At 49.8% G+C, this 9,056-nt stretch overlaps 2 protein-coding genes across 2 annotated transcripts; one reads left to right on the top strand and one right to left on the bottom strand.

Moving 5' to 3' along the window:
- Window positions 1–395: 395 nt before the first annotated feature.
- Window positions 396–2,897, bottom strand: LOC119360175 (phenylalanine ammonia-lyase-like). Its single transcript, XM_037625932.1, has 2 exons — window positions 2,500–2,897; window positions 396–2,392 (listed from the first exon to the last, which is right to left on the bottom strand). The coding sequence occupies exons 1-2, from the start codon at window positions 2,895–2,897 to the stop codon at window positions 646–648; spliced, it is 2,145 nt and encodes a 714-aa protein (XP_037481829.1). The 3' UTR covers window positions 396–645.
- A 3,058-nt stretch (window positions 2,898–5,955) lies between these two features.
- LOC119360164 (phenylalanine ammonia-lyase-like) lies at window positions 5,956–8,725 on the top strand. The gene is made up of 2 exons (XM_037625925.1): window positions 5,956–6,332; window positions 6,459–8,725. The coding sequence occupies exons 1-2, from the start codon at window positions 5,956–5,958 to the stop codon at window positions 8,203–8,205; spliced, it is 2,124 nt and encodes a 707-aa protein (XP_037481822.1). The 3' UTR covers window positions 8,206–8,725.
- Window positions 8,726–9,056: the final 331 nt, after the last annotated feature.

The raw sequence follows: 9,056 nt of genomic DNA, 5'->3' as shown, positions 1-9,056 counted from the left end.
TTGCAATCCTTATTCATTACTATGCCAGACTGAAATTTGTAAACAGAAAAGTGAAACAAAATAAAAATTCAGAGAAGGCATTGCAACTACGAAGACACCACAGTCCAGTGACTTTGTAGGCACCTTTTGCCGGTCTGCTATCTACTCCCTTCGTTCCGAATTACTTGTCGTAAGTATGGATGTATCTAGATGTACTTTAGTTCTAGATACATTCATTTCTGCGATAGTAATTTAGAACGGAGGGAGTAGTAGCCCTTGCACCAACTTTGAATTATTGATGCACCGTGTCCTTAGTCCTCACACCGTAATGGCAATGGCATGCGAACGATAGACTCTTTGCACTGTTCAGAGTAGCCTCCACCAGACCATTTAATCTCAAAAAAGGAACCAGTACTTCTATCAGGAATGTTTATACTATACCTTTTTAACTTACATCACAGAAGTTGTACTGGCTATATATATACCACTTAATTCATGCAGTTGATATTTTCGCAACAACATGGCAGCTCTGTAAGAACGACTTTTCAAACATAACCTTTCTAGAAAATACAATGGAAAAACATTATTTTCATTTATCAACTAAGAACATTCCGAGCCTTTAAAATCTGAAGCACACTATCTTCTCTTCAAATTCTGATAGGTTGTTCAGCAGATAGGTAGGGGTTCACCATTCCACTCCTTGAGGCACTCGAGCAGCGCGTCGATGTGCTTTCCCTGGTTCATGGCGATGAACACCTTGTCCACCTCTTCGCCAGGAGATCGCGTCTTCTCCCCAGTCAAGTACTCAGTCCCAAGCTCGTTGCGGACGAATCGGTAGAGCGGGTACGACCGGCACTCGGTGATGCGGTTCTGCTGCGCAGCGATGCCATTCTCCACAGCACTCCGGGCAGCCTCGACCTCCTTCGGCAGCACAACACGGAGCTCCTGCTCAAACATGGCAAGCTTGGCAAAAACCGATGTCTCCACATCGTGCTCGGCATCACCATTGGCCAAGGCGTGCTCCACAAGAACAGCTCGCATCTTCTGCATCAGTGGGTAGTTGGCGCTGCAAGGGTCGTCTGCGTACGTGAATACCGCCTCGCGGTCGATTGTGAGCAGCAGGTCCTTCTCGCAGAAGCGTGCATTGTGGAGATGACCATTGTTGTTGGTGCTTAGTGTTTTCCTGGCCACCGTCTTCACACAGCTCTTGACCGCATCCTTGACATTTTCCTCGAGGTGGCGGAGGTCAATGGCCTGGCACAACGCGACCAAGAATGTAGAGGACATGAGCTTTAGTATGTCAATGGATTCGGCGGTCTTCCTAGCAGATATGAGACCGAGAGAGTTGACGTCTTGATTGTGTTGCTCCGCGCTCTGGACATGGTTGGTCACCGGGTTGCCTAGGAACTGGAGCTCAGAGCAGTACGAGGCCATGGCTATCTCAGCACCCTTGAGGCCATAGTCCAAGCTCGGGTTACGGCCGCCAGAGAGGTTTGAAGGCAAACCGTTGTTGTAGAAGTCATTCACCAGCTCCGAGAACTGCGCAAACATGAGCTTGCCGATAGCGGCAATGGCGAGCCTTGTGTTGTCCATGGACACGCCGATAGGCGTGCCTTGAAAGTTTCCGCCGTGGATGGCCTTGCCACGGAAGACGTCGATGAGTGGGTTGTCGTTGACGGAGTTGATCTCCCGCTCAATCGACTTCGTGGCAGCACGGATGACCTCAATTTGGGGGCCAAGCCACTGCGGCGAAGTGCGAAGCGCATACCTGTCTTGCTTTGGCTTCATTAACGGGTCGAGCTCGCCGAGCTTCTTCGCAAGTGCCATGTAGGAACTTCCTTCAAGGATGTGCTCCATGATGGCGGCAGCCTCAATCTGCCCAGGGTGGTGCTTCAGTTTGTGGGTCAAGTGGTCGGTGTACTCCGGCTTGCCATTCATCACCTCGCAGAAAACTGCCGACAGAACCTCAGCAAGGACGCCGAGGATGTTAGCCTCGAAAAGAACCATGGACGCGAGCCCCGAGCCAACAGCCGTGCCATTCACCATGGCAAGCCCTTCCTTGGGCTGCAGCTCGAAGAAGCCATGCTGGATGCCGGCGATCTTGAACGCCTCGGCTGCGTTAACCTTGCTGCCGTCTGGAGCCGTGGCCATGGAGTTTGCCCGGCCGGTCACCAGGCCCGCAATATAGGAAAGCGGGACGAGGTCACCAGACGCGGTAATCGTTCCCCGGAGTGGCAGGCATGGCGTCACGTTGGCGTTGAGAAGTTTGGCGATCGTCTCGAGTATCTCGAAGCGGATGCCGGAGTACCCCTGGAGCAGGGTGTTGACGCGGACTAGCATCGCAGCCCTTGTCGTCGCGGCGGGGAGGACATGGTTGTGGCCACCAGTGCCGAAGGCTCCGGCGTTAAGAAATCTGATGAAGAGACAAGAAATAGGCAAAACAAATAAGGCTTCCATATATAACCAGAGACACACAGATGATCACTCATTTCTAAGTTGTTCACTTGAATGAATACGTACCTGATGAGCTCCCTCTGGAGAGCACCCCCCTCCTTGGTCCTCCGGTGAGAAGTAGCACCGAAGCCGGTGGTGACGCCGTAGCTGTCGGTGCCATTGGCCATGCTGTTCATGACCCAGTCGCTGCTCTCCTTTACGCGGCCGCGGGCGGACTCGTCGAGCTCCACCCTGGTGTCGCTGCCGGCGGCCACCGCGGCGACCATGGCGATGGTCAGGCTGGCGCCCTCCATGGTCACCACCGGCCTACGGTACTCCTCCACCATCCGCTTCACCGCGTCGAGATGGCTCCCAGACAGCTCCTCCGCCGCCTTCCCCCAGTTCAGCGGGTCGGCCCGCGCAAGCTGCGCCACGCACAAGCCATCGCCGTTGGCGGCGACGTGCGCTCTGTTGTCGCACTCCATCGTGATGTGCAAAGAAGTAGGGAAACAGGTAAGCTAGAAGCTGGCAGGTCTTGCGCTGGATGAATTCTGGTAGGCCGTAGGCGGATTTGCGCTGGAGAGAGCTCAAGTTGCAGATGAAGGTGAGCTCTTCTTGGAGAGGAATGGAGGTTGAGGAAGGGTTAAGTAGGCAGGGTGGGTGCCGGGTGTGGGTTGGTGTGGTTTTGACCGCTTGACGATGGTGGCAGGTGCGCAAGATGGTTGGTGCGGGGAAGAAGAGAGGCCGAGTCATGTGCTCCATTTTCTTGCGCCCTCACATGCTAAGTGTTCGGTGTTAATCATGCCATGCATCATGTGCTTGTGTGTTAATTTAACCAGGTGCATTCCTCTGCTAATCATGCAGCGACCTAGCTCTTGAGTTATGAACGTGCAGCTCTACTAATGTAAACATGTGTCTTTTTGTCCACAATTGGAATGTTTCAAACAAGCGTGCTGGCTGCTTCCACGATACATAAACTACTATATAGGAAATCTACGCAGGGTCTCTGCTTTGACAAAGTGTGTGACTCCATAGCGAGTGGGGCTCTGCATGCTCTGGACAACGAGAGTTGTTATCTGCTAATGATTCATGGACAATGTTTTTACTTTCACTATTTCCTCTGTTCATTTTTGTAAGTCGTTTAGGACATTTAAACATGAAATTGAACTGAAATTGAACCGTTTTAGATGATGTCTTAAATGTCTAAAATGTCTTACAAAAATGAACGGAGGGAGTAGTATTTTGTCGACCAACCCCACATATTCTATTTAAACATGGGGATATTCCAGTTTGCAGGTGGTCTGGCCATAGCGGGCTGCATGCATGCCACTGCCACCGCTTGAAAGATACATTTTTTGCTATATTTTGCTAGCTTTCCGACAGAAAATCTGGAAGCAAACATTTGACTTGGAGGATATCATGATTTTGCACATTGGGAATATACATGATCACAAGATACCACCATAATTTTCTAGGAAGCAAATAATCTGACTTAGATGGTGCTCCTTCACAAAGGTGCAAAACAGAGGGAATTTCTTAAAAATAATAAGAAATAAAAAATGGTCAAGGGATGGCTTGCGCTTGACATATATCGTAGAGTATAGTTTGGAAAAGATTTTACTAGTTAAGCTCATGCTAATTTTGAAATTAAAAAAATGGCTAACCATTTTCTTGAATTAAATTCAGAGAGAGAAATCCAAAGCAAAAAAGAAGAAAAGGCAAATGAAAATCCAGGAAAAAAACAGGGTCAAATTTGTGAAATTTGGTCTGTGAAAGCTGAAATACCCACTGAATGACATTCACAACCACCTATCAGATCGGCGCCGCCACGACCAGCCGCGAGACCACCCCGGGCCATCGCCGTGAGCTGTGTCATGGACCACCGCCGCCAAAGTGTCGCCGTCACCTGGAGGAGCCCGCGCAACGCCACCATGTAGGACCACACCACCACGTTAGATCCGAGAGGGATCCACGCAGCCGCCACACGTCCGACACACCCCGAGCAGCCGCCAAGCCACCGGCAACACCGCGCCGCATCGTCGACCAGATTGATGGCAAAACAAAATCGATGCTCTGAAAATACTTTTCGAAAGTAATTTGGACCATTGATTTTTTTACACGTCTTCCACGAATATAATCTAATGATGAAAATTTGCAAACACTAAGTTTACCATATAAAAATTCAAGAATGTTGATTTTTTATTTTGATTTTACCGTTCACATGAGCTCATTTGAGCTCAAGCTCAGAAGGGTACTTTCGGCCATAGACAATTGCTTAGTTTGGTTTGCCACTTCAACTGTTGAACTCGTCCTGCGAATGCTTTTTTACGCGTATCACCAACCCACCGAGGAAATCCTTATGGTTGGTAAAATTCTCAGGACATACTTGTGCATAGCTAATTATTGTACAATTATTAGTACCACACGATGCCTCTATATCTCTGACCAATGTTAGAAGTCCCGGTAAAGAAATCGAGCACTAATAATAACCGGAGTTGTTGGCAATCATGGACAAAGTCAAGTATCAACCTGCTCACAAAACAAGTCAAATATCAGACCATGAACGCCCGGTTGGTGTGCTCAATATTTCCGATAGCCAGAACCTCAACTTAATCAAGAATCTGACATGTATGTATGCGATGCGAATGAAGTAATTTACAGGAAATCATTTCCATGCTACATTTTGGGTTTATAAAATCGCCCTTTATCAAAGAAGAAAGGGGAATCATTTCCACTGAGTCATGAATAAACATGATTGCGATCGCCGTTCACGATGGTGATGTTTGAGCGGATGCGCAAGAGGATGACCGCAGTTTTTCTGGGGAATCTTGTCCACTTTGCAGAGTCAAGTCTGTGTGAAGCGAATAAACAGGAAATGTTGGTTTCCTTTTCTTTGGATGAAGCTTACAATTGATCACTGAGGGAACAAAATGAGTACACGACTGACTGACCATCTAGCGGGACTGAGGTCTGAGGGTGGATCGTCTCATTTTAAGACAACCCTTCGTGAAACACGAGGGTAATCGTCTGCCCTACTTGCATTAGAAAATACTGGAGTGCAAGCTCGAGTTTAAATAGATATATGTGGGGTTCGTCGCACCCACACAAAAATACTACTGTAGTGAAAGCTTAGGAACCACTGGCAGAACCCTACTCGCTTTGGAGAACAAAACCTAGCCTAAGTTTAAACAGAACCCCACACAATAATCCAGATGCAAGCATGCATGATTACCGATTAACAACAGTACAACAGTTGGTAATCTCTCTTACCCCGCACCAACCATCTTCTTCCCCGGAATAAGTCCATTCAAACCCACCCTCCAAGTCCACACCAACCCACCACCCACACCCACCCTACCCAAGCTGCTGCCTACTTAACCCCTCCTCCCCCTCCTTTCCTCTCCAAGAAGAGCCTCCCTCACCTTCTTCTGCAATTTGAGCTCTCTTTAGTGCAAGTCCATCTACCAGAATTCATCCAGAGCCACACACATACACCCGCCCAGCCTCCAGCTTACTCGCTTTAGAACTTACTTGCACATCCCGATGGAGTTTGAGAACGCCAATGGCTTGTGCGTGGCGCAGCCGTCCAGGGCCGACCCCCTGAACTGGGGGAAGGCGGCCGAGGAGCTGTCCGGGAGCCACTTGGACGCGGTGAAGCGGATGGTGGAGGAGTACCGTAGGCCGGTGGTGACCATGGAGGGCGCCAGCCTGACCATTGCCATGGTTGCCGCTGTGGCAGCCGGCAGCGACACCAGGGTGGAGCTCGACGAGTCTGCCCGTGGCCGTGTCAAGGAGAGCAGTGACTGGGTCATGAACAGCATGGCCAACGGCACTGACAGCTACGGCGTTACCACCGGCTTTGGTGCCACCTCCCACCGGAGGACCAAGGAGGGAGGAGCTCTCCAGCGGGAGCTCATCAGGTACAAACCAATTGAATTAAACGACCAACATATTAGTAGGAGTAGTTTATTTCACTTGTTTGTTGATCATGTGTACCTCTGAGTTTTGGAAACCTTATTATTTTCTTGCACTTCTTGTCTGTTCAGATTTCTTAATGCCGGAGCCTTCGGTACCGGTGGCCACGACCACGTTCTGCCCGCCGCAGCGACGAGGGCGGCGATGCTTGTCCGTGTCAACACTCTGCTCCAGGGGTACTCCGGCATCCGCTTTGAGATCCTCGAGACGGTCGCTGCGCTTCTCAACGCCAATGTGACACCATGCCTGCTACTCCGGGGCACGATCACCGCCTCCGGCGACCTCGTCCCGCTTTCCTATATCGCAGGCCTGGTGACCGGTCGGGCAAACTCCGTGGCCACTGCTCCGGATGGTAGCAGGGTTAACGCGGCGGAGGCATTCAAGATCGCCGGCATCCAGCATGGCTTCTTTGAGCTGCAGCCCAAGGAAGGGCTTGCCATGGTGAACGGCACGGCAGTGGGCTCCGGGCTTGCGTCCATGGTGCTTTTCGAGGCTAACATCCTCAGCCTCCTTGCGGAGGTTCTATCGGCTGTCTTCTGCGAGGTCATGAACGGCAAGCCGGAGTACACCGACCACTTGACCCACAAGCTGAAGCACCACCCTGGGCAGATCGAGGCCGCCGCCATCATGGAGCACATCCTCGAAGGAAGCTCCTACATGGCACTCGCAAAGAAGCTCGGCGAGCTTGACCCGTTGATGAAGCCAAAGCAAGATAGGTATGCGCTCCGCACATCGCCGCAGTGGCTTGGACCCCAGATTGAGGTCATCCGTGCTGCAACCAAGTCGATCGAGCGGGAGATCAACTCCGTCAATGACAACCCACTCATCGACGTCTCCCGTGGAAAGGCCATCCACGGCGGAAACTTCCAGGGCACACCTATCGGCGTGTCCATGGACAACACAAGGCTCGCCATTGCTGCGATCGGCAAGCTCATGTTTGCGCAGTTCTCAGAGCTGGTAAACGACTTCTACAACAACGGTCTACCTTCCAACCTCTCTGGCGGGCGCAACCCGAGTTTGGACTATGGTTTCAAGGGTGCTGAGATTGCCATGGCCTCATACTGCTCCGAGCTCCAGTTCTTAGGCAACCCGGTGACCAACCATGTCCAAAGCGCTGAGCAACACAACCAAGATGTCAACTCTCTTGGTCTCATCTCCTCCAGGAAGACCGCCGAGGCCATTGACATACTCAAGCTCATGTCCTCTACATTCATGGTCGCCTTGTGCCAGGCCATTGACCTCCGTCACCTCGAGGAGAATATCAAGGATGCCGTCAAGAGCTGTGTGAAGATTGCAGCCAGGAAGACACTCAGCACCAACAACAATGGACATCTCCACAACGCACGCTTCTGCGAGAAGGACTTGCTGCTCACGATCGACCGTGAGGCGGTGTTCGCATATGCAGATGACCCTTGCAGCTCCAACTACCCACTGATGCAAAAGCTGCGTGCAGTTCTCATCGAGCACGCCTTGGCCAACGGTGAGGCCGAGCGCGATGTGGAGACGTCGGTGTTTGCCAAGCTTGCCGCGTTCGAGCAGGAGCTCCGTGCAGTTCTACCAAGGGAGGTCGAGGCTGCACGGACCTCAGTGGAGAACGGCACCGCCGCGCAGCAGAACCGTATTACCGAATGCCGGTCGTACCCACTCTACCGGTTTGTGCGCAAGGAGCTTGGGACTGAGTACTTGACTGGAGAGAAGACGCGGTCTCCTGGGGAAGAGGTGGACAAGGTGTTCGTCGCCATGAACCAGGGCAAGCACATCGATGGGCTGCTCGAGTGCCTCAAAGAGTGGAACGGTGAGCCCTTGCCTATCTGCTGAACAGAGGATCAAGAAACTGAAGAGAAGACAGTGTGCTTCAGATTTCAGAATGCTATGGATCTTCTTAGCTGAAGTGATAGTATTTTTTTCAATTGCATTTTCTCAAAAATCGATGTTTGGTAAGTTGGAACATTCTTACAGAGCTGCCATGTTCTTGCCAAAAAATGCAACTGCATGACTTGTACAATTTATATGATGTAAGCTAAAAGAGTGCAGTATATGATAAAAAAATCGTGATAATTATAGCGGTCCTTTTTTGAGATCAAACGTCTGTAAGGTGTGAGGAAGGAGGACATGATGCCTTCAAATTAAGTTACTGTTCTGTTGTCTCTCTGTAGTTGCTAGTTATATCGATATGATGTCATGCCTTCTATATGAATTCTTTTTCTATTTCAGTTTTCTGGTGACCCATTCTAGTCTGACATGTAATGGAAGCATGATTGTAAAATGTTTTGGTTTGATTTTAATGCTCTAATGCAGATGACTTGTCTCTCTCTGTTCCTGAATGCTTATAAGTAAGTCTAAACGGATATAGCCTCGGGCGCCTTTTTCTCTTTACGTTTTGTAAACCTTGTAAGAAAATGCAAATTCCATTATAAGAGATCTTTCACAGTATGCTTAAATGAAATCAGCTGAAGTAATTAAATCCAAATAATCTATCTCACTTATGCTAATTAGAAAAATAATGCAATCCCTGTTTTGATGTATTCTCGAGATTATCACATACTCCATGCATAGATAAACTATTTCTAACAACATGTTTATAATCAGACGAAACTGGAAGGAACTGAAAATGATATCCTATATATGTTCCCCAAATTCACCATAACTTTTGCTTCAGGGAGTTGTAC

Source organism: Triticum dicoccoides, chromosome 1A (genome assembly GCF_002162155.2).
Source record: "Triticum dicoccoides isolate Atlit2015 ecotype Zavitan chromosome 1A, WEW_v2.0, whole genome shotgun sequence".
NCBI classification, from domain to species: Eukaryota; Viridiplantae; Streptophyta; class Magnoliopsida; order Poales; family Poaceae; genus Triticum; species Triticum dicoccoides.
The sequence above is the reverse complement of the archived record's forward strand: the minus strand, read 5'-3'. Positions and strand labels throughout refer to the sequence as shown.